We start from the raw sequence: 25,699 nt of genomic DNA on the forward strand, positions 1-25,699 counted from the left end.
AAATTGCCCAAGGTCACTGATAGAACAAGGCAGAGACAGGACTTGGATTTGTTTCTGGTTGCTAAGTACATGTCCTTATATAGAGCTGTAATAAGATCTTCCTGCCTTCTTCTTTAGACTTCTGGTGTCCATTTGTTTTCTTCTAGGGCAGCTGTTTTCAAAGTGTGGTTTGTGAACAACTGGGGATTCCTGAGTTCTTCCCACAAGGATGGGTGGAGAGGGGTGTAGGGAAGGCCAGAATGTTGAGGTTTAAACTATTTCCTAATAATACCCAGATGTCCATTGCTGCTTTATACTACTTTGGCATTTGCATTGATAATGAAAATGTCATGGGGTCAAACTCTTATGACTTAGCAGGAGTCAAGATAGTGGCATCAAGTGTGAGTCCTTGTTTTTGTATCACACACACTTCAGGTAAGAATAAAAAAAATCAGTTGACATAACATGTAAATACCAATTTTGCTATACCTTAACTCAAACAAGCTTATATTTTCAATACTCTATATGATGAAATGAAAAGACTATATAAAGCATTTCTGCTGCATGTTGAAAGACCCTCTTATCTCAAGGAAAAACACCTGTTTGAGTCAGGAACTGAATAAGTCACTTTTTTTTTTTTTAACTTGGAATACCATTTTCATTTGAAAGAAGAACTGACAAATTATGGTTACTCATATTCGGGTATTTGGCAGGATTTTCTTAGAAATAAACAAAAGAAAAGCCTGTCACTTCAGGAAAAGCAAATGCCAATATTTGTTGTCAATGTTTAAGATGTAGCTCTCGGGCCCTCCCTGGTGGCGCAGCGGGTTAAAGCACAGCACTGAGAAGCTAAAGCCACTTCCGCATGAGTTCGATTCCCGCCTGCCCCGGAGGAGACCACATGGCGTGGCAGACCTCTCCTGACCCGCCCGCTGCTCCTCTCAGCAGTGTACTTCGTCGATCTGCCTGTTCTGCTCCCCACTCTGTCTCTGGTGAAGCCTCTCGCCGCCCCTGCACCTCTGGCCTGTACCCCAGTTCTGTATGCATAAATAAATAAATCTTTAAAAAAAAAAAAAAAAAAGATGTAGCTCTCAAAATTGGAATTTTGGAAAACTCTGACCTGCCACTGGGAGTTTGACTGTCTCCTAATATATAATAATTTTTTTCATGAGGCTAATAGTGATACTAATGGATTTTTGAATGTTATCTAATACAAGTTGTTGAAATTCAGAAAGTATGCATAACCATATATATTGTCCAAGCGACGCATACATGATGGCACAAGATCACACAAAGGGCAGCATCAACAAAAGTTCATGATATGGTTTTAGAATCCAAACTAAAACCAATTTAAGAAGCTCCCAGTTGTAGTGTTTTTGATATATAGTAAAAGCAATTAAAATATGCTCTCCTTTTTCAACTGGACACACACACAGGAATTTCTTTCTATATTTCAGTGAAAACACATATCCAAGTGGATTGAACTCAGAGTTGCACATGAGAATCCAGCTGTATTTCACTAAGTCAGATAGTAGACTTTTCCAAATAAAAAGCAAATCTCATGCAATTATTTTCATTTGGGATAATATCATTATTTTCATTAAAAATATGTCTTGTATGTAAACACAAAAGAGGTTATTATTATGATAAAAGTTTTTACATTTTCTGTTTTGATTTTTTAAAATGTATTTATTTATGCATATAAGAGATGGGCTGTCAGTCAGAGGTACAAGGGGGTGAGAGGATTCATCAGGGACAGAGTGGGGAGCAGAACAGGCAGATCTACTGAAATACACCGCTGAAGGGAGCAACTGGTGAAACAGGAGAGGTCTACTGCTCTAGAAGGGTTAATTCCCTGGTCTGAGGTAGAACTCATGTTCCACTGGCTGCTGATAACTTCTTACTACCAAGACTGTGTTTTGATTTTTGATGGTAAATATGAATAGTTAAAGCCCTCCCCTTTAACAAAATCTCTATGAAGGTCATCAAGAGTGGTAAGAGTTTGAAGGGATCTGGATCATTCTTTGTCTGTCTCCCCTGTCTGCTGCCATCTGCTTTTTAATCTTCAGATTTATCATGCCAGTCCCCATCTCTGCATTACCTTAGAGTGCTATAAAAGTCATTAGTGATCTATATCCTGCTTAACTTTCCAGTCTTTTCTTTTATCATACCCTTTTGGATATGGCTGGTCTCCAGCTATATCCAACTGCTTATAGTTCCTCCCAAACTCTTCTTGCTTTTTGTTATTTCTGGGCCCATGCACATTCTGTTTCCCTTGCTGTCTTCCTGCCTGGTATGATGTCACTACTCATCTGTCTTCCTAGCAATACGCCCTCAATTATCACACCAAAACTAGTTTCTCAAATCCAACTAGTCTTGAAAACCTATTCAATATTACTTTTCAGGAAAATTTCAATGAACATTCGCATCTTCCCTTCCCTGGGAAGAATAAATTATTCTCTTTTATAGACCTCAGACAGTAACCAGTTATATTGAATTATAATCGTTTATATAAAAATCTATTTCTCCTACTAGAATGTCAGTTCCATAAAAATAGGGACCATGAGTGCCCCATCAAACACAGTTGTACTTCAAAAAATATTTCTTAAATGAATGATTCTAATGCACCTTCCTGAAATTTTGTAGCTCATCTCTTAATATATTTCATTCACAATCATTTTTTTAACAGAGGATACAAGTGGTTTACTTACACACACATTTATAGATTTAGACACTGGTTTTTAATCAAATGCATCATCCCCTGGGGTTTTTGTCCTTGAAAGAACAGTTCGGCAGAAAATTTAGCATATTAAATTTGATCATTTTAATAAATTATTATGCACATATTTTCATTAATAATATATATTCCACACCAAGACATCAGGGAGAATTAATTTTTAACCATTTGCTCTAATAGGAATATAAAATTATGTAAGAGCTATGTATAATGAGCTCACAGAGAACCAGAAAGAGGAAAAAAAATTAAAATAGAACTTCCAAAGGACGATGAGAGGTTTCTAAACAGCAAAACTGCTAGTGAAGTCAGGGGAAGCTCTGCTCATTGTAATTTGTAATGTTTCAGCCTATCCAAATATTGGATGATCTCTATTCCCCTCTGCAAAGGAAAAGCTTAGAGTGAAATCAGCCTCGTTTCTTAGGATTTAGAGACAACAGGGCAACAGCATGGGAATTTCAGCGTGATTTCCTTATTTTATTTTATTTTATATGTATTTTACATCATTCTTCATTTGTATACAATGTATGCTTTGTCCTGTCAGATGTAGGTAGTCCCAGTAGAGTTCCTACCACCAATTCTCCTATGCACCATCACCATAATCCCCTGTGCTCTTCCCTTTCCTGCTTTGACCCTTCTCTCTCCTCTCCCCTACAAAATGTCTCTGATTTATAAGTGCCTGTTAATTTTGCTTTTTAATTTATATATATTTTTCCTGATCCCTTACTTGGTTCCCTTACGTTCCTCACAGAAGTAAAACCATCTGATATTTCCCCTTTTTTTCCTGGCTTATTTCACTGAGCATGACCCCTTCCAGCTCCATCTATGGTACTGCAAATGGCATGAGATTTTCTTTTTGTTTGCCGAGTAATATTCCAGTGTGCATACACACCATCTCTTGATTCAGGCATCTATTTTTGGGCATTTGAGTTCTTTACATGTCCTACCTATTATAAATAGTGCTATAATAAATACAGGGGTACAGGTATTCTTTTCAATTAATGTTTTTGGGCCCTTTGGTTAGATTCCTAGGAGTGGAATTACTGGGTCATATGGTAGCTCTATTTTTTGTAGTTTGAGGAACCTCCACACAGCTTTCCATAGTGCTTGAACCAGTTTGCATTTCTACCAGCTGTTCTTCACTTCTTTTTGATTAAGACTCACATTGTCTATTCTAGATCTTAATAAGTGAACAAGAAGTTAAAGGATACTTCTTTTCAAATAAATATTCATTGTTTTGTGATGGTATCTTGTTCTATGTCATCTAGGGCAGTCAAAGGAATCTGTAAAGATTATTAGAAGTTTTCCACATTAGATAATTTTAACCTAACTCCATTCAAAATTTAAGATCCAGGACTCCAGTGAAGTGTGTATAATTAGTTATTTCTTTGTTGTAAAGTATTGCCACATATGATGAGTTATGTCAAAGGTATGAAAGAAAGAAAGGTTAAATGACACAGCAAACTCTTGGAGACAAATTTAGTACTAACCTAGATCTCTGATTTCATTTACTCATTGTATTTTAAGCTATTGTAAATAAAGAACCAAAATCTGTTCAACTAAATATTCAAATGCAGACTTAACCTTTCTTCTACCCCTAAGAAAGCAACCATGTTTTATGGAAATTTCTTAAGTTATTTATCATGCCTTTTCATTTATAGTTAGCACTTGGGAAGAAACTCAGCCATTCAATTCATGCCAGGCAATGAGAAACAGATGAATCACACATTTCTGATTAAGCCTTACAATTAATATACAAATTCCACTCTCAAAAGATTAAAAGTTGTGGCCATTCTGCACAACCTAGAGCTGGAATGACGCTTTGATTGTTGATACTGAAAATACTAATTCTACTTTGTGCCACCTGCCATGAATATAGAAAGCACAAAATAAATTGATGATTGATTTTTTACTAAAATCAAACAATCTCAAATTTTCTGATTCATATGCCACTGGATGAAGTATAAAACAAAAACAAAATATCAGTCTCACCACAAATTAGATGTGTGTGTGTGCATTTTTTTTTTCAGAATTAGAAGGGGAAATGGAACAATATTTTGACAAATCTAATAGTGTATAACTTATTTAGAATGTACCTTCAAAAATAGCAGAAAATATAATAATCATACTATAAGAAGTAATTCAATGAAAATTTACAGCTGTACAACTACTAAAAATACTTTTTGCACTAAAATACTTTTTGTCATTGGAACAGGTCAGGGAACTAGTGATTCAGTACGAACTATTACTGTAACATCTAGATATTCTACTTGTCTGTAAGCTCAGTATACCCATGTGACTATCTGTTAAGAATCAGAAGGTCCTTTAAGGATCAAATGCTATGTGGAGGAGAATAAATGCAGGAGTGAGGTGGGTGGGTGTTTGGGGAGTAGGGAAAATGTTATAGATGACTAATGATTTCGCCAATACTGCGCTGTAGATCGTTCTGCAAAATGATTGATGTATACATCATATTTTGTTGTTACTCTTTTTTTTTATTTTCTATCTTGATTATTAAGTGTGATTTTTGGCACAATGCAAAACATAACTGTTAGCTTATGTTTCAAAATTTAAGTAGCTGATTTCCTGTATTTTTGACAGTTTTGTCACATTTTCCACAGACATTTTTTCTTTCCCCTGGCAAGAAAAAGGCCAGTCCACATGTCTGCCTTCTCCCCTTCCATCTCTCAACCAGGTGAGAGAGATATGTAAATGTGCCTCTGCTCTGTGCAGTTCTCAGACTGCTCCTGCATACTGTGGGCGGATGTGGTACAAGCAAGTCGAGACCTTATTTAAAGGAAAGTGGCTTGAATTATGAGGATGCTTGAAACTACAACAGCGGAAATAATTAGAGCAACTGAAGAAGTTAGGTTATGGCAGCCGACACTAAAAATGCTTAATAATTCCAGAAGCTATTCTAGACATTGGAAAATCAAAGTTTGACAATTAAAGACAGACAAAGTAAATAAACCCTGGATTCTGACAACATAACATCTCCCCTTTCCACAGGATAGGAGTCAAAAGGGCAGCATTGGGGGTTCATTGGTACTTAGTGACAGGAGTGCTGAGGTATCACACACTTGAAGAATGTGAACCTGTACTTCTAAAAGTTATTCTGATTTGTAAATAGCTTACTTTAATTAAAAAATATGACTGTCTGAAGCCCTATTTTTGGAACATTATATATATTATCTCATTTAGTGCTCAAAATAATCCAGTGATCCCCATTTTACATACAAAAACAAAATGTATATTCTGTGTAAAAAAAAAAAACATATCAAAATAGAAACCATAACAGCAAAATACAATGAATATATCAATCATCTTGTAGAATGACCTACAATCACAAAATCAGACATTAATTTAAGTTAGCCCATTTTTATCTTACAATGACTGGGGAGTTTAGTACTCATATTATCTCCATTTTATAGATTAAGACTGAAGCACTGAGAGGGTTACATTTGCAAAACCAAGCACTTCATAAGTGGAAGAACAGGGGATTAAAACTGTCGGAGTTTCATTATATAAATGATATTTTTGCCCAGTATATCACATGGAAGATTCAAGAAGAGTATCAAAATTGTTTTGGAGTATAGTTAAAAAGTAGCAGACAGGAAAAGAAGGTAAATATATTCTGTGTTGCTTTAGAAGAAACAAAGATGAAAAGCTAAAAGGAAACAGTTTTGAGTTCCCCTTCACTGTTGATGGTTAGACCTTGTCTGGAGAACCAATGATCGATAGTGGTTGGATTAGACAAACTTTATTTCATGTTCTGTATTTGATGTTATGCATAAAGGATATACCAGAGTATTGTCACTACAGCCTTTCTTTATGTGGGGAGTCAATATGTAATGGGGAGAGAGAGAGAAGGAAAAAATGGATCCTTAAGCAAATGTATTGAGTAGCATTACTGGTATTACTCTTTCTAACCAAAAGGCTGCAATAATACAGTATGGACTCCAATATCTCAGAACAGACTTTGATAGACTTATCAGGTGGCTTACTGACAATTAGATTGAATGATAATGGTCCAATTTAAAATTTCTAGTGTAGCATGAAGATTTATAAATATTTATACTTTTTATTTTCATTCTTTCAATACACATGAGTATTTTATTTTAAAATTATGTTTTCTTTTTTCCTGAAGTAATACTGCATTAGAACATTATAAGTCTCAGGTATGACTCACTGACAATATATCTAAGTAACTGCATTACTTTCACTTCTAAAATTAAAAAAAAAAGACTGGCAGAAACAAGACATTTCCTTTATCTGTATTATTTGTTTCCCTAGCTCATGCATTTCTCAAATTTTATTGTAGGCAATTCTTATGCAAGAAGCTAAACGTAATTAAATGTGCAGGATGAAAAGATGGCACAGGCACTGCTGGTACCCCCAGGGCCCGAAAGCTTCCGCTTTTTCACTAGAGAATCCCTTGCTGCTATCGAAAAACGTGCTGCAGAAGAGAAAGCCAAGAAGCCCAAGAAAGAACAAGACAATGATGATGAGAATAAACCAAAGCCCAACAGTGACTTGGAAGCTGGGAAGAACCTCCCATTTATCTATGGCGACATCCCTCCAGAGATGGTATCAGAGCCACTGGAGGACCTGGATCCGTACTATATCAGTAAGAAAGTGAGTTATGACTTTACACTATCAATATGTCTTTAATTAAACTCTCAACTTTCACATACTTTATTGAGGCTCATATACGTGTACTGAACCACAACATTTCAACTGCTTAAGACTTTATAATGCTTTTTTTAAAAGTTTCTACTTAATTTTAAGTACAATGTAAGCAGAATAAATGGAAACATTTATAAGAAAGTCATTTGGACATAGGGCAAAGACATGAAGAGGTGAACAAATTCTGTAATTTCACAGTAATTGATAGTTAGAATTAAAGCTGATGTCAACCAAGCAAAATATGTAATGTTGCTGACGTACTGAAGTATGTGGTGGACAACAGAATCATGATGGTGCAAAAGAGACATCATGGGTAGATGTACTTATTATTATTATTTTTTAAGATTCATTTATTTATTTATGCATATGAAACTGGGATACAGGCCAGAGGTGCAGGGGTGGCGAGGGGATTCACCAGAGCAGAAGTGGGGAGCAGAACAGGCAGATAGATTGGTGAAGTACACTGCTTAGGGGAGCAGTGGGCAGGTCAGGAGAGGTCTGCCACGCCATGTGGTCACCTCCAGGGCAGATGGGGATCGAACTCAAGTGGAAGTGGCTTTCGATTCTTAGTGCAGTGCTTTAAACCACTGCGCCACCAGGGAGGGCCTAAATGTACTTATTTTTAATTTCTATTTGGCATGAGGTTTCTTCACAATGGATTTATAGTTTATATTTTAGTGGGTTATAACTAACCTTTTAGCATTCTCCCAGTGGAAGATAATACATTGAGAATCATGTTTACCAAGAATTTTTTTTTTTTTTTTGGTCTACTAATCTGGAATATGATGGGGGAACTTCTCTTATTCATACTCAACTTGTAACAGGCTGGGGTCTAGAACACTTGTATACTGACAAAACATTACTCTGAGAGGAAAGAAAATCAAAAATAGGAAGACAAAAAACCTTCACATTTTTTTCCCATATATATATTTTTCCCAAATATATATGTGTGTGTGTGTGTGTGTCTTAAATCAGCAGTTATGATTGTCTTTCTCACATTAGAATAACCAGATAATCCTGCCATAATTAGCTAACATTTGTGGTTAAGCCAACTGAGCAGTATTTTACAAATAATATTTTAAGTATTTATTTTTATTCATGAGAGGATTCACCAGACAGAGAGTCAGGTGCAGAAGTTGCAGCTCTACTGAGATACACTGCTGAGGAGTGCAGGGGGTGAAACAGCAGAGGTCTGCTGTGCTATGTGGGTCAGCTTCCTGGCCAGGGGATCGAACTCAGGCCACCGTGGATGGCAATTGCTTAATAGTGCTGAGACTTAACCTCTTGTGCCACCATATGAAATAGTAATAAATATAAATTGTGTTTTCAAGATGTCAAAATACTCCATTATCTAAACTAGAATCTCTCTGTTTAGATAACGGAGTATTTTGACATCTTGAAAACACAATTTATATTTATTACTATTTCATATTCACAAGTATTAAAAAGCCTATATAGAAACTGAAGATCAGTATCACTATAGTTGATAGTTTATGGATTTAAAGAAGTTATTAAACACCTACTTAGTCAAAACCAGTCCTTTTCAAAGAAATTGAATTCTTCAAGTAGTTGGCAATTAAACTACAAGATCAGTGATAACTAAAGGAATTGACAATGAGTCATTTGGCATGGAACTAGCCCTACTACCCAAAGGAGTGTTTTTTAAACTTGCATGTGCACACAAATCACTTGAAAATCTTGTTAGTATATAGATTCTTGCTTCAAAGGTCTGAGGAGAGGCCAGAGATCCTGCTCTTACAAGCCCTCAAGTGAGGCTCAAGCTACTAATACATAGGCTACCCTTTAAACAGCAGGCTTTTAAAATACTATTGAAAACAAATTTAAATAGTCACACAGGACCTTTTTGTTTTTAGACAGTATCATGAAAGTTGGCATTTAATATACAGTGATACACTTCTACAAATAAATGATTCTAGTACTTTACCATGGAATTAATTTTTTTAAAAAATTGGAATTTAGTGACTGTTATCACACACATGTAGAGAGACAATTCCCATGGGGGCAAAGGTCTCCTCTAAGAAATATTGATTGAAAGAACTATTGATTGAAAGCAAAGATGCTTTCAAGAAACACAGGTATGGCATCATTAAAATTATTTGTTACTTAAAGAAAGTGAGTGTTTTTAAGAAAAGGAATTGGTAAGGGTAGGGAGTGAGGAAATGTTAATAGAAAAAAAATAGCATTTCTCAGGAGAGACGGGTCTGTTATATTTGCCCTGAAAGCATTTTCTTCTCAATATCAAGTCCATTGCATTGAAGAGAGACTATGCAGGACTACCTAAAAGAAATGTCATCAAACACTCCATCATTTGATGACATTGGCTTGTTTGAACTTCACCTTCAGCAAAGATCTTTCTGCTTATAATTTGTCTCCCCAGAGATCTTCTTAAAATGAAGGAATGTGCTGGTTATGTCAATGCAATTATTTCAATTCATGTGACAGTAATATATTTCATTGCAAATAAATAGACTGGCATTAGGATTAGGTTGGGTTAATGTGAATCTGCCGCTGAGAAACAAAATTGTTTTCTTGTGCTAGCAACGTCAGATTTCTTATTGCTTCCCTGTGTGAGAATCAGATTTGGGCTCTGATTTGTTCATCACGGTTAAATCTAGAGAGAGATGTCTAGACAGCTACCTTCCTGCACTGTTCTCCTCTATGAAATTGCCTATAAAGATAGAGATGCAGTTGTCATTAGGAAAAAAAGGTAGCTTGTGATTCTTAGAGAAGGAAGACTTTGAACTTTAAAAATATAACATGAGGCCCTCCCTGGTGGCGCAGCCGGTTAAAGCACTACACTAAGAAGCTTAAGCCACTTCCGCATAAGTTCAATCCCTGCCTGCCCTGGAGGAGATCCATATGGCGTGGCAGACCTCTCCTGACCGGCCCACTGCTCCCCTCAGCAGGGTACTTCGTGGATCTGTCTGTTCTGCTCCCCACTCTGTTCCTGGTGAATCCTCTCACCCTCTGCATCTCTGGCCTGTACCACAACCCCAGTTATCCCAGTTATGTATAAATAAATAAGTCTTAATATATATATATATATATATAAAACATGAGGCATGTGTTAAATGCCTGAAATAATGCAGGTAAAAGTCATTTTAAAATTGTAAAGCACTAGCTGTTTGCCTCCAGCCTCCAATAATTAGTGATACATTTTATACATCTGTTTTAATTAGATAAGAACATCATAATGTATTTTAATAGCATTTAAATTGAACAAATAATAACTTTTAAATAGTGACAGTGATATGATAATAATACTAATAGGTAAATGGTGGATTCATGATTTGAAACCAGGCAGTTGGGCTGAAGAGCCAGCGATCTTAACTGCTAAGTGAAATTATACATGGTATTTATTAATATAACAGAAGAAAATGTTTGAAAGGTATATAATTTTTTAATTCTCTGATTGCTGTGACTCTACTTAGAGATGTAACTGTTATTCTTATCTCAAGTAGTATCAATTTTAGTGAACCTAAAAGTTATACATTTACCCAGGTGAAAGAAGCAAGCAGTATTCCAGAATAAATATTGACAAATCTCACATACTTTTGACCTACAACACTCATTTTCTTTGTAGCAACATGGAGTACTGTGGCTTGGATATCAGATTTTCTAATTTAATCCTTCCTCCAATCACCTATCATCCTCTCAAGTAATTTCCAGCTATATCACCTCTCAATAACATTAGTGTTCCAATTTTCACATGTCTTTCTAATGATTCTTCCATTATATAAGACATTAGTATTTCACTACTCATTTCTCAGAGCTCAAGGTTTTCTTTGCATCAGGTGTTCCCTCTCTGGTGGCCTAGGGGTTAAGTCTGAGGTCTATCACCAGAAAGTAAGCTTGCATTGTTTTCTTAAGGCCTTTTCTTAAAGCAGTGTTATAGAATCTATAAATTCAGGGCCCTCCCTGGTGGCGCACCGAACTATAGCACAGCACTATGAAGCTGTTGTAGCCACTGCAGCATGAGTTCAATCCCTGGCTAGGGAGGTGACCCACATGGTGTGGCAGAACTCTCCCTATTACTTGCTGCTCCCCTCAGCAGTGTATTCAGTAGATCTGCCTGTTCTGCTCTCTACTCTGTCTCTAATGAATCCTCTTACCCCCTGTACCTCTGGCCTATACTCCAGTTCTGTACGCATAAATAAATAAATCTTTAAAAAAAAAAAGAACCTATAAATCAGTGAAGATGTCCTTCTCCTATCATTTTCAACTTCATTAGGAACTAATAAAGGCTAATCTTTCAGGAGAAGCAGAGGTACCATATTTAAAGGGATAGTTCACTACTGTTCATTCTATTTTGGGAAATTTTTCTAAATAAAATCCTCCCTTAAAGTTACAAGTTCCTTTTTCAAGGAAATTGTTTCACCGAAGCATGGTAAGGGCACTTTAAATTATAGTGAAGTTCTACATTTACTGCTGTCATTGAATGCCTAAATGAACCTAGATTGTTTGACTGTCTTATTAGACTATCTAATCTTGAGAAATCAAGAAAATCGTATAATGCATTTGTGCTTCAAAGGCAGTCTTCTCAAGTACCCATGGATAATCTCATGTTAGTAAAGAGCTGTTTGCTTGACTTCTGAATGGATGTGTTTAAATTTATAGAGTGCAGCTCAATGAAAATAGTTGGTTAGATAATATTTGGTTTCATGGTCTTGAATACAAAAGGGCAATGTTCGGATAAATTGTCTTCTCTGCCCTTTATACGCTCACAATATAAATATTTCTGTCTACCTATTCAAACAGCACATGTTGTCAGGGAACATGAGTATATAAGGTACAACCCTTAGTAAAAGGGTAAAATATATATTATTATGTAAACTGTATATAGATGTCTTAAAGGTAAATGACAAAGGTAAAATCACATTTAATTTAAAAAAGTATATATTTGTAAATCACTATATTAAATACTGTGAAAAGTAGAGAAATAGATTTTCAGGCTCTCTGTGCTCAACAGTAGGTAACAACTTCTAACCTAGTCCCCAGTCAATGAGTCCTAGATTAACTATTTACATAATTAGAAGCAATATGCTAACATGTGCAAATTAATAAACCAAGATGTACTGGCAAAGGAAAACAATTAGGGAGTGACCAAAAGTCAATGTGATTTATGTGGAAATACATGCAGAGGAGGTGATTTTGAAAGCTGATCACATTTCCAGAAAGTTGGGATTTTCAACCTTGTCTGCTTATTAAAATCACCTAAGGAAAGTTTTTTAAAACACCCATCTCTGTGTCCATTTTTCAAATTCACTTGGTCTGGAGTAGGAATCGAATGCTGGCAATTTAAAAATCATCCCAGCATATGCCAAAATATAGACTGCACTAAGATCCTCTCATGTAATAGTGGGTAGCTGTAAGGAGGATTTTAACTGTCAGGTCTGTTATGAACCTGAAATGGAGATTTTGTTAGAGGACCTTTGAGGTGCCTCCTCCTTCTACAATTCTCTGATACCATTTTCAGAGCTGTAAGGAGAAGTTGATGGTTGTGAATGGAATTGACAAGTGTGACTGAATTAGCTGGAACAGTGAAACCCGTGTGGGGAAAAAAAAAAAAGATCCTAGAGAGTGTTAGCATGTAATCACTGGGTGACACAGCTTAAATGCTAAGTTGATAATTATAGGTTTCAGATCATAGGTTTTTAGCTATGGAATGCCCTTTGAAAGGATATATTTCATCCCAATGCAGCTGTCCCTCCTTAGTATTACCAGCAGATTTACATTATAAGCAAAACAAGGGTGTCCTGTGTATTTACATATTTGAAAGTGGGACCGCTACTTTAGGGAGGTTTTATAAACTTCAAAGCTAAATCACTAATATTATTAAAATATTTATGAAAGATAATTTCAATACTAAGTCAGATGCAGAATAATCTGAAAAGTTACCCAAAAGTTAAAAACAGATGGTAAGTTTTAAATAGAAGTCTGTAAAGTTACCTTAAAACTTGGTAAACATAGTGTGTAGGAACATCAGTTTGTATGAAGTAGTTGGTACCTTAGAGACAGATTACATGGTGGTCTGTCTTATCTTTATTTGTAGATATATGTTAATTTAGGGGGAAGAGACATTTTTTACAGTTATACCAACTGATTTAAAAAACAAGTTAGAATAAAACATGTAAAAAGTTCATGTCTTTGAGTTTTTCACATAAGTTACATGATTAACATAGTAATTTTTCTCTATTTTCTTTTTCAGACTTTTATAGTATTGAATAAAGGAAAGGCAATTTTCCGATTCAGTGCCACCTCTGCCTTGTACATTTTGACTCCGCTAAATCCTGTTAGGAAAATTGCTATTAAGATTTTGGTACATTCATATCCTTTTCGTGGAAATTGTTGAAATGCTGTTTTGAGTCATTGATTTTATAGAAAATGTCATTCTTGTTTTTAAATATATATAAAATTTCTTTGCAGTTCATAGTAATGTCTAATCTGTTGTTCTCATTGTTTTTCTGTGATTTATAACAAGGTTATTATAGAATGATTATTATGATTACAGAAGTAAAAAATGAAACCATGATAGCTAATGTGTTATTGAAGCACACTGAGTGTAGGAACAACACTTTCTCCTTCACACTTCTATTAACCTGAATTAGACTATATATAACCAGTGCTATAGAAACAGTCTATTGTGGTCAGTATCATTATTAATACTACCAGACATTCAAGCTTCTGTTTCAAACTTCAAACAGTCTATTGTGGTCAGTATTATTATTAATACTACCAGACATTCAAATTGGTTGTATATATACAATACCTAAATCCATTCTTTTTTCTTTCAATAGATATTTGTTAACATCCTACTATGTTCCTAGACAACTAGTATTAAAAATTCACCAAATATAAAGTTGGTGACAATAATGGCCAAACTATGGATAGATTCAAAACAGGACCAGGGCCTTACATGAACAAAAGCTTATCTGAACACTAAAGCAGAAACAAAATAGCGGTTAACCTAGAAAGAGGACAAACAGAAATGATAACCTATTTAGGTATTTTTGCATTCTCTCATCCAAGAGTTTCATGTTGGAAGCTATTTGTATTTGAAAAATAAAATATTCACTTCAAAATAGTTACCCATAGCCTTAGAGAGAAATTTTATAATAGTCATAGTTAATGCTTATGGAATGTCTCAAAATTGTGTTTTATTTATTTAGGTATTGGGTGGCCTAGTGGCAGGGGATAACTGTATATCCTGTTAGCTCCCCAGGTCTCTAAATTAAGAGTAAAATATTAGAAATAATAGTAAACTATTAGCCAAATAGTTTTCATGCTGAAAACTTTAAAGGAAAGACTTACATCATGCATACCTAATTATAGATTCGATTATCTAATTATAGCAGAACTCTCAATGTAATCTTAATATTCTCAGCTTTTTCATATTGTATTCATTAAACTTGTCAGTCATTGTAAATTCTAAATTATATTTGAGTACAATATGTATATTTATTTTGCTATAAACTTTCTAAAGAATTAGTTAAGTTTTGTAGAGCAGTTTCAAACAACTTACTGGAATACAAAAGGACCATTTGCTTCAAATAGACTTCTCCCTTTGTAAATTCAGTTTTGCCAGGTATGAATTTGTGTTCTCCAAGTTATATAATTTTGCAAATAAATGACAAATCAATAAAATTCACAGGAAGAGTTCAGCTTTGTGAAAAATTATGTGAAATAAAAAAAGACTGGACAAATATGATACAGCCTTTGATTTTTCTTTTATTTTTGCTATCATTTTATAACACATCAGATTAATTCCACAGATAATGTATGTTGAGATTATTTTGGGTAATTTTTAAATGGCCACAATAATGTGCTAGCATTTATTCCTTAACTATAATCTACTTTATTCAGCATGCTTATAATGTGCACTATTCTGACCAACTGTGTATTTATGACCTTGAGTAATCCTCCAGACTGGACGAAGAATGTGGAGTAAGTAGGAATGAGTTCTTGGAATGAGAAATGCAAACTCAAGTTCTCTATCCATCTCTTTATGGTTGTGGCCTGACTTCTGGTTTCCACTTTTTGAAGTCAGGCTAAACACTACTAAGAAAAAGTTATTTCCATAATATAAAAAAAGATAAGGGAAGTTCTTTAGGGGAGCTTTTTTTGTAAGAGGTAAGTATTTTTTCCCAACAAATTCATGATGGTATGGGTTTAAGGAAGGTTATAAATGGTATCATGGTAGAAAGATTATAAATGCTATCATGGTAGAAGGGTTATATACTGGTATCATGGTAGAAAGGTTATAATGTCATCACACTTTAAGAAACTCTATAAATGGTGAATATGAGCTAGTAAAGGGAACTGTCATTTAAACATTAATTTTCACTCACAATTATGCACTTTAGATAAAATGCAATGGTCATTTGACTAATTTGATGGATAAAAATCTTTTATCTCAGCATATTGCTATTATTGTTAAAACAGACATTTATTTAACTCTAAATTATTATGTTAGGCATTACAGTTACATGCTATATTGTTATACTTAGGAAAAACACATTTAGCGATTTAAACTATTTAGATATTTAGGTTATATTTGGGTAATTCAATTTATTTAGACAGGATGCATACTAAAATATCATGGATGTGTTTTATTTGTGTTTGTGTATATAAACTTCAGAAAAAACATACTCAGAATTGAGCAGGCATGATCAAGGGCAAAGTGTTTGAAACTTAAGGAGCTTTGTAAATAGAACACTAATAAAAAGTAGTAACAATCGCAACAAAAAGATATTGACCTACTTAAGCTCTATGAACATTTATATATAAAAATCACCACAAAAACTCCTCTGTAGTCTCAGATACTGTGCCTCAGCCTGCTCCTGGGGACACAGGTTTGAGTTCATCAAAATAAGCCATTTGATTCAATAGTTTATCGCACAGAGAGAGGTCTAAACGAAGTGCTTCTTGAGGCTGACAAGCTAGCCTGCACTTGCAATAAAGAAGCCACTTCTGTTAATTTTCTGTGTTAGGATTAAGATTACTTCTTTTATGGGTGAGGATGTTCTGTTTAATTTTGAGTGGAAAAATGATTCTGATTCTTTGAAAGTAGTATGCTGGGGGAAACTGTGCACAAACACAGTTTCTGTACCCTAACATTGTTCCCTAATTTTTAAATCTCATATAGGCTATTCATGACAAAGAGACATGCATTTTAGTGAAACAGGTTTTAGGTTATGTAGATTGTTTATGCATGGCATAGTACACTGATCAAGTTTTATTGGTTTAGTGAGAAAAAATTACATGCTCTTTTTATTGTTAATTTTTTTAATGTACTATCAAATAGAAAAATTATGGCAAATACTTTCTTTTTGTATTTCTGTGAGGGTTACACTATGCTAAATCAATTTTCAGTGATTTAATTTTTTAAAGATTTTTGTGATAGTAAATTCAAAATTCTTCCTAGAAATGTTGTTAATAAGTTCAGGTTTTTGTTGAAGTAAGACATCTAACAGAAGCCTCAGCTGTGCTTTGAGTATTAATAAATAGATATAACTTATGTAAAGCTATCCTTTATCCCACCATAAATTACTGAAGCACTTTAATGTGTTTGTTTCTTTTATTTGTATGTTATTAAAAGGTAAGTAAAGGAAATACTTGAATTTTTTTTTTTTTTTAAGATTTATTTATTTGTGCATACAGAACTGGGGTACAGGCCAGAGGCTCAGAGGCGGTGAGAAGCTTCACCAGAGACAGAGTGGGGAGCAGAACAGGCAGATCCACGAAGTACACTGCTGAGGGAAGCAGCGGGCGGGCCAGGAGAGGTCTGGCTCGCCATGTGGTCTCCTCCGGGCAGTCGGCAGGCAGGAATCGAACTCATGCGGAAATGGCTTCAGATTCTCAGTGCTGTGCTTTAACCCGCTGCGCCACCAGGGAGGGCCCTAACTGAAATTTTAACTAAAAAATTTTGTAAGGCTAAGACTGTTTTCCATAGTAGATAAAAAAATACTTTGAAAAGAAAGAATTGTACATTCAAGTAAAAATATTCAAGTATGGCCCTCCCTGGTGGCGCAGCGGGTTAAAGCACAGCACTGAGAATCTAAAGCCACTTCTGCATGAGTTCGATTCCCGCCTGCCCCGGAGGTGATCACATGGCGTGGCAGACCTCTCCTGACCCGCCAGCTGCTCCCCGCAGCAGTGCACTTCGGTGATCTGCCTGTTCTGCTCCCCACTCTGTCTCTGATGAAGCCTCTAACTGCCCTAAGCCTCTGGCCTGCACCCCAGTTCTGTATGCACAAATAAATAAATCTTTAAAAAAAAAAAATTTCAGTTAGAAAATTTTGAACATGTATTCTGATCAGTTATCTCTGTAGTCACTTACAACAGGAGATAAGCAGATTATTAGTGGTTACAGCCAAACAATAAAAACAAAACAGAATTTCATGAAAAGAAAACTGAAATATGACATGAAAATAGAAATCATGGGAAGCACCAGAGTCCCTACACAGAGACAGTAGCAGCCAGTGGTCTAAGGGCCATGTAGAGAGACTGGGGATGGTACTAGAAAGGTGAAGCCTTTCTGCAGACATTAAAAGTAATGGAAAAAGGCCTTGCAACAGGGAAAGAATTCACAGTATGATTAGGAGTCTAGTGATGGCAACATCAAGAAAAATTGAGGTCTGAGGTCCCTTTTCTTCCCATTTACCTGTTCAATATAGTTTGCTGACACCTACTCCATGCAGGAGCAGTTTAGCATCTAGGATTTTCTTCCTTGTATGAGTATCAATACTCACCACCCACTCTAAATAACCTCCCCAAATTTCTTACTTTTCCTAAAAGAGGAATAGGATTAGGGGTTTTAATCACACTCTTTGTAACTATGTAACTAGCTTAGAATTGCCTAAGCACAGACCATTGGGTGAATATAATAAATATGTGAGCTGTCTCAGGTAGTCCTTCACAAGGCCAGCTGCCTCTCCAAACTAAAATGTGATAGTAAGTATGTTTAATGTGAAATAATTCAAACTAAAACACAAGTAAATATAACTTGGTACTGAAAACTACATCTCTTCCTAATAAAGCCATCTACTTCACACGTTAAAGACAGCAAGTAGACTCATTTCTCATGAAATCAGTTTGCTACAAAAGGAAGGGGAATGTTGTTGGGAAAAATGGGATGATTTCTGAGTTCATTTTCTTCTACAGAAAACAATGCAAAAATAATTCGTCACCTTCTTTTCACATACAAAATACCAGTAGCAAGAAAAAATATAATGAATTTCAATGAGAATATGTCAAATCTGTGTGGCCTGGGAGAAATAATCTGAGTAAACTTAAATTGTACTTTTTAAGGGAACACAATGTTAAAAAACAACTACTCTCTCTCAACTATTTTTAGAAGAAACAGAAATATATTGTTAACACTCAAAGGAGAGAGGACTAGAAATTCACTATATTAAAGCCAAACCAAAAACAAACCTTAAAAATCTAACTGTAAAACTGAGTCTTGGATAAGAGTGGGTGTGGGGGAGGGTAGAAAAATAGGTGGGATGGGATGGGGTCCAATGAATGGATTGTAGTGGAGGACTATGGGAGCATTGGTGGTGAGTGTGGTATGATGGCATGTACCTTCAGAGTGTGATCTTATATATCTATATAAGATACAGTGCTGTAAATCACTATTAACTTAATCATTTTTTTCTCAAGTCCAGCAAATAGAAATGTGTTTCCATTTGTTTGAGGCTGAACTTTGATTTTGAGTATATTTAAGTGATTTGGCCTAAATGCAGAGTGCTTGTAGGTAATATAAGGTTAGATCCAGAAATTTGTGTTTATTCCTGAATTTTGATAATTCTGCAAATAAACATTCTTAAAACACTAGTGAACTGCAAAGTTTCTTGTGATGAATGAAATTTTTTGCTATCAATGAATCCAGAAAATGTTGCCTCTGAGAAATACTGTCCAGTAAAGGAGAAACTTATCATATGTGTTAACTGAAACTTGAATTTGGCTAGTCTTAATCACTGAAAAGACAATATAGTATATTAGATATTACTGACATAAATAGAATGTAGATTGGCCACTAAGTTTATTGTTGATTCTTATTTTCAGGATACTAGAAATTTGAAAACTACATCTGCACTTTGTGTCTGATTGGACAGTGTTGCTTTAGAAGGTCAAGTTTGATGAATACCCATAAAGCAAAAGAAGTTATTATTCCAAAATTTTAAATAGTTAAACAAGATCAGTTTCTTTGATGAAGATGTTATTGTGTTAACCTTGTATTCATACTTATAAGATTAAATAAATGCATAGATTCTTTCATAAGTGGAAATAAAGAACATGATTTTGTTGAAACATTAAAAAATTATAGGCTTTGCTACTTTTGATAATATCTACTTAATGATTTCGATGGTGAACAGGATTAATTATTTTTATGCTTTTCCTAGGTATACATTCACTGGAATCTATACCTTTGAGTCACTTATAAAAATCTTGGCAAGAGGATTTTGCTTAGAAGATTTTACATTCCTTCGTGATCCATGGAATTGGTTGGATTTCAGTGTCATTGTGATGGCGTGAGTATTTTATACAACTTGTTAAGTATAAAAGAATGAAACTAGTTGTACCATAAGTGAGGCCATTGTGACCTATTTTAAATGTAGAATGATAATTAGTCAAATTAATTATATGCCTCATATATTTTCAGAATACATATTACAATACATATCAAGGTAAATATAGCTGATAGATGAGCAATAAGTGAAATTGCTTTCATGCCATACAGTCTTTACTTCATCAAAATAAAGTTATTCATTGACTACAATTTAATGCCACCAACTATACTTTGATTAGTTTTGCAAACAACTGTTCATAATAAAATTACAACTGTTCATAATAAAAATTACATTGAAATAAAGCAGCAAAATTTTATTCCTTGAACGTTTTCAGCATACGGCACTGTTATGTCTATTAGCAATTCTATTTGTTTTACTCAAGAGGCTCTATGTGCCAAACCCAGCATTAATTCCTTTATTTAGTAAAAACTTTGCCAAAGCCATCAGTAACTCTGATTTAATCCTACAGGTATGTAACAGAGTTTGTAAGCCTAGGCAATGTTTCAGCTCTTCGAACTTTCAGAGTCTTGAGAGCTTTGAAAACTATTTCTGTAATTCCAGGTAAGAAGAAACTGGTATAAGGTGGTAGGCTCCTTATATCTCCAACTGTTTCTTGTGTTCTGTTATTGTGTTTGTGTGTGAACTCCCTATTACAGATATGTGACAGAGTTTGTGGACCTGGGCAATGTCTCAGCGTTGAGAACATTCAGAGTTCTCCGAGCATTGAAAACAATTTCAGTCATTCCAGGTGAGAGCTAGGTTAAACACCGAGGCTGACTTTAAAGTTAGTGCAATAATAATGATTGTTGATGCTTACTTTTCTTGTTGATCACAATGCAGTTCAGCCCCTAAAATTTTAGAAATTAAATGTTTATTTATAAAGTCAGCCTTTGAGTTTAACAGAGAACTGCATGAGATGTCTAAAAAATACTAGTTTTGTTCTCTCTATTTTTTTCTTACGTTTATGATGTAAAGTTTCTTCTCTGACATTTTGAAAAAGCTTTGCTCTCATGGCTTTACTAACTAGTTTGGATTTTAACCATTTACTGCAGATCTATTTTGAAAGTGGATCTCCTTTTGAAGGAGAAAAGATTATCATGGAACAGCATGTACAGAGCATGAGATTTTTATTATTGTAAAATTCTTTTCTCCTTTAAAATCATTGCTACTTGGAAGCCACTATAAAAAAATAGATTGGAGGGTAACAGCCTTATGAAACACAAATCTGAAATGAAAAATAACTGCAAGTTTGTCTTTGTGCAGCATGGAAATTCACAAATATAAAACTTTCTGCTTAGATATTTAAACTTTCATCTTCCATTTTGAACTTGCAGAAAGCACACTGTTCAGAAACAAAATCTGCTCTTCATCCATTTCTGGCTTCTGTTAAGCTTTGGTGCCCTACAGCCAAGCAACTGTTTGTGCAGAGAAAAAATGTGTATGGCTACTAGGAATGTGTATGGTCTTTCCTAGCTGACCGCTCATTCTCTCTCCTTAGGATTAAAGACCATCGTGGGCGCCCTGATCCAGTCTGTGAAGAAGCTCTCAGACGTCATGATCCTGACCGTGTTCTGCCTGAGTGTGTTTGCGCTCATTGGGCTGCAGCTGTTCATGGGCAACCTGCGGAATAAATGTTTGCAATGGCCCCCAAGCGAATCTGCTTTTGAAACCAACACCACTTCCTACTTTAATGGCACAATGGATTCAAATGGGACATTTGTCAATGTAACAATGAGCACATTTAACTGGAAGGATTACATTGAAGATGACAGTAAGAAATATTGCTACATTGTTAACCTTAGTATTGCTAAGTTTACAACTAAAAAGAGTGGAGCCTGTGGGGATGAGCCATCATTGTAAATATACTTTGGTATCTGCTTTGGAAATAACTGAGATATTCATGCTTTCATTTATTCCTAAGGTCAACAGGATTGTTAAGAAATTTACTCTCTATATTACATTTACTCTCTATATTAACAGGTCATTTTTATGTTTTGGATGGACAAAAAGACCCTTTACTCTGTGGAAATGGCTCAGATGCAGGGTAAGAAACATAATTTTAAGAAAAATGTAGAGAACTTTATAAGAAAAAAATAGGAAAAAATATACAGAGCTGGTGTTACCTGTATATAGAAAAAGCTGGTTCTGCTTAACCAGAATATACTTTCCATGTCTTAATGATTTGCTGTTTGTTCTAAATTCACAACTATTATAATCATCCCTTTGGGTGAAGCCCTTTTGTCTGAACTTCACAGTGAAGAGGTACCTGAATTATTGCCACACAATGTGAAGGCAATTTATAGCCTGTCTTGTCCATAAACTCACCAAGGGTCTTTTAAGAAACGCAGGCAAGGAAGCACAAGATGGGCACATTTTGATCAGTATAGGCACATGTTGATGGCTAGGGTATTGCTGTGGCTAGAAAAATCCCAGAATATAACAGTCCTACGGCAGCAAGGCTTTTGGAGAAACCATTCTGAGTGACTTAGTTGTTGAAATAGCATGAAACCCTGAATGCAAAGATGTCAAGGGGCAGAGATGACCTGAGGTATGGCTAACAATGAATCAATTAACAGTGCTTCTTTTATATTTCATTCTACAATAAAGGATGCTATGATATCTTACTCATCCTGCTACTCTCTCATACTCAACATATTTTCCCAAAAGCATTGAAAATTAATTTTAATTCAGTGCAGAGAAGATTGTTGTCGTTTTCTTTTTTAAGGCAAGCAATAGAAGTAGCAATGACTTTTAGACCACAAAACTTACATAATAACTACTTTGAGTCATGCCAGAAAATGGAATACTGGAAGCAATCAAGATGTCTTTAATAGGTAAATGGATAAACAACTGACAATATACTCATGTAATGAACTATTATTCAGTGATAAAAAGAAATGAACTATCAAGCCACAAGAAAAGGCAGTGATGAAACTTAAATGCATATTTCTACATTAAAATTTTTTTTCTGTAAAAGCTACAAACTCTGATTCTAATTCTACAACATAATAGAGAAAATAGAGACAATAAAAATATCAGTGTTTTCCAAGGGTGCAGGGTTAACTGGGTAAAGTAGGAGATTTATTAGGGAGAAGAAACTGTTTTGTTTGACTCTATAATGGTGAATATTAAGCAACTGTCAAAATGCATGGACCTTTACAGAACAAACAGTGAAGAATACAAGCAAATTTTTGAAAATCACTTGTGAGAGGTTAGAGAATCCCAGGTCAAAATGTAGACCATGCCAAAGGTGTAGAAATAATATTTTAACTGTATGAAATAATCTCATTAAAGGGTATGGGGAGTAGATACTAATCTTAGCAATTTTGGAAATGATCCTGTGGTAATAAAATGCAGTTGTATATATGAGTATGACCTCATGTTCAGCTTAATTCTGACACAGATGGTACCCACAGAAGTATTTATATACAAAAATATCTGTACATGTGGGTGTATAATAAAAGTTAACACACACATATCTTCTTGCACTGTCACTGTGAAACCAGAAACAATGATACCAAAGTAATACTAAATACAATTAGCATCCAGATCTTCAATTTTAGTATCATTCTTCAATAAATGAATCAGGAAATCTTGACAAAATTACTGATTTTAGGATTAAGGTAGATAAGCCTAAAGTATCTTGTTGTGCCTGGAAGTAAGAAAATACTAAAAAAAATACACAGCCGGCCCTCCCTGGTGGCGCAGCGGGTTAAAGCACAGCACTGAGAGTCTAAAGCCACTTCCTCATGAGTTCGATTCCCGCCTGCCCCGGAGGCGACCACATGGCGTGGCAGACCTCTCCTGACCCGCCCGCTGCTCCCCTCAGCAGTGTACTTTGTCGATCTGCCTGTTCTGCTCCCCGCTCTGTCTCTGGTGAATTCTCTCACCCTCCGCATCTCTGGCCTGTACCCCAGTTCTGTACAAATAAATAAATAAATCTTTAAAAAAAAAAAATACACAGCCAAGATATGTGTGTTATAAGAAAGGGATGCAGGAATCAACTGAAAAAAACTCACAGTGGCCCAAGCTGGAACAATATGAGCCACAAAAATAAGTGAAACATCATTGCATTATAATTCAAAATAGAAAATACATATCCACATATACAGACTGAGTTGAAAAGAGCAATAGGTAAGAGAGAACACATAAATCTTTTGGTAGAAGAATTCCAAGTATCTTAGATACAACTTTGCTCTTAAGAAGGTAGATTATAATTCCTCTTTTCTTAAAAATGGGCTGCACATAGTGACTTGATTCCGAGGAGTACCGTATAGAAAAGGAACAAAGAAAGAGAAAATTTACAGAGGAGAAACACTATTCTGTGTCAGGTGATGAAAGGTAACATCAAATAATGGGCATGCTGAAGTATATACCCTTGATATGATTAAATGATACTTTACTGCTACAGTTTTCCTCCCCCAAATCCATAATCCTAATCATGAGACAAGCATCAGACAAATTCTCATTGAAGGGCATTCTTCAAAATACCTGATTAGTATGCCTCAAAACTGTCAAGATCATCAAACTCAAGGAAAGTCAGAGAAAATGTTACAAGCACAAGGAGTGTAAGGAGACATAATGACTAAATGTAACACAAGGCATCTTGTACATAAAAAGGATGTTAGGGAAAAACAAAATATCTGGGTCAGTTATAGACTTTGGTTAATAATAATGGATCACTATAATTCAAAAGTATTCATATCAAACTAAGAAGATAATTCTAGGGGTAATGGGACACGAATTTTATGAAAAGTCTCTGTTATCTTGACAAATTTCTGTAAATTTAACCTAGGAAACTCTATAGAAATGGCTAATGGAGTAGTTTATTAAGTGATAAATTACCTGTTAGCTGTTTTCTACCTTTAAATTTTTAATCATTGATTTTAGAATGGCTATTGGTGTCAGAGACAAAAGTGTAAGGTTGCCATTCTGCCATTCCAGATGCTTATAAGCCTGGTACCATTGCGCTGAAGTTTGTCCAGTAAGTTTCACGTGATACCAGTGTCACTTTGAGCAGTTACCTAAAATGTTCTGGAAAAGAAGACAAGAAAATTTTTTACAGACAGTAACTCTGAGTTTTGACAATTCCTATAAATCACCACTGACTGACAGAACTACAGTTGCTATGCTGACCCTACCTCCATTTCTCTCCCTTACAGCCAGTGTCCAGAAGGGTACGTCTGTGTAAAGGCTGGCCGAAACCCCAACTATGGCTACACAAGCTTTGACACCTTTAGCTGGGCTTTCTTGTCTCTTTTTCGACTCATGACTCAAGACTACTGGGAAAACCTTTACCAGCTGGTACGTACCTTTACTTCATTTGAATTGCTATACCACAGCACTGCACACCAGGCAACCGATAAACTACAGAAATCTGTTTCTCACAGTTCTTGAGGCTAGAAAGTCCAAGAATAAGGCCCTAGTGTCTCATTCTGGTGATAGCCCTCTTCCTGGTTCAGGAGCAATACTGTCTTGTGTCCTAACATGGTTGACAGAACTAGGCATCTCTGTGGAAGCTCTATTATAAAAGCAGTAATCCCATTTATGAGAGTCCACCCTCATGACCTAAGCACCAATCAAAGCACCATCTTTTATTAACATCCCATTAATCATTAGGTTTTCAACATATGAATTTGGGGTACAGAGAACAACAAGTTTTCAGACCATAGCAGTAAGATTCAAATTAAACATGCATAGAATT

General features: G+C 35.2%; 1 protein-coding gene across 1 annotated transcript in view; it reads left to right on the plus strand.

The window, feature by feature from the left end:
• Positions 1 to 7,084: 7,084 nt before the first annotated feature.
• The window catches only part of SCN3A (sodium channel, voltage gated, type III alpha subunit), a 73,192-nt gene continuing 54,577 nt past the window's right edge, over positions 7,085 to 25,699 (plus strand). The window contains exons 1-8 of the mRNA XM_004674872.2: positions 7,085 to 7,348; positions 13,629 to 13,747; positions 15,275 to 15,364; positions 19,828 to 19,956; positions 20,652 to 20,743; positions 21,494 to 21,766; positions 21,976 to 22,039; positions 25,158 to 25,299. Of these exons, the coding sequence (XP_004674929.1) occupies positions 7,085 to 7,348; positions 13,629 to 13,747; positions 15,275 to 15,364; positions 19,828 to 19,956; positions 20,652 to 20,743; positions 21,494 to 21,766; positions 21,976 to 22,039; positions 25,158 to 25,299 (1,173 nt within the window). The remainder of the gene's footprint in view (positions 7,349 to 13,628; positions 13,748 to 15,274; positions 15,365 to 19,827; positions 19,957 to 20,651; positions 20,744 to 21,493; positions 21,767 to 21,975; positions 22,040 to 25,157; positions 25,300 to 25,699) is intronic.

The sequence above is a fragment of the Condylura cristata genome, unplaced genomic scaffold, assembly GCF_000260355.1.
Source record: "Condylura cristata isolate star-nosed mole 26May11 unplaced genomic scaffold, ConCri1.0 scaffold00002, whole genome shotgun sequence".
NCBI classification, from domain to species: domain Eukaryota; kingdom Metazoa; phylum Chordata; class Mammalia; order Eulipotyphla; family Talpidae; genus Condylura; species Condylura cristata.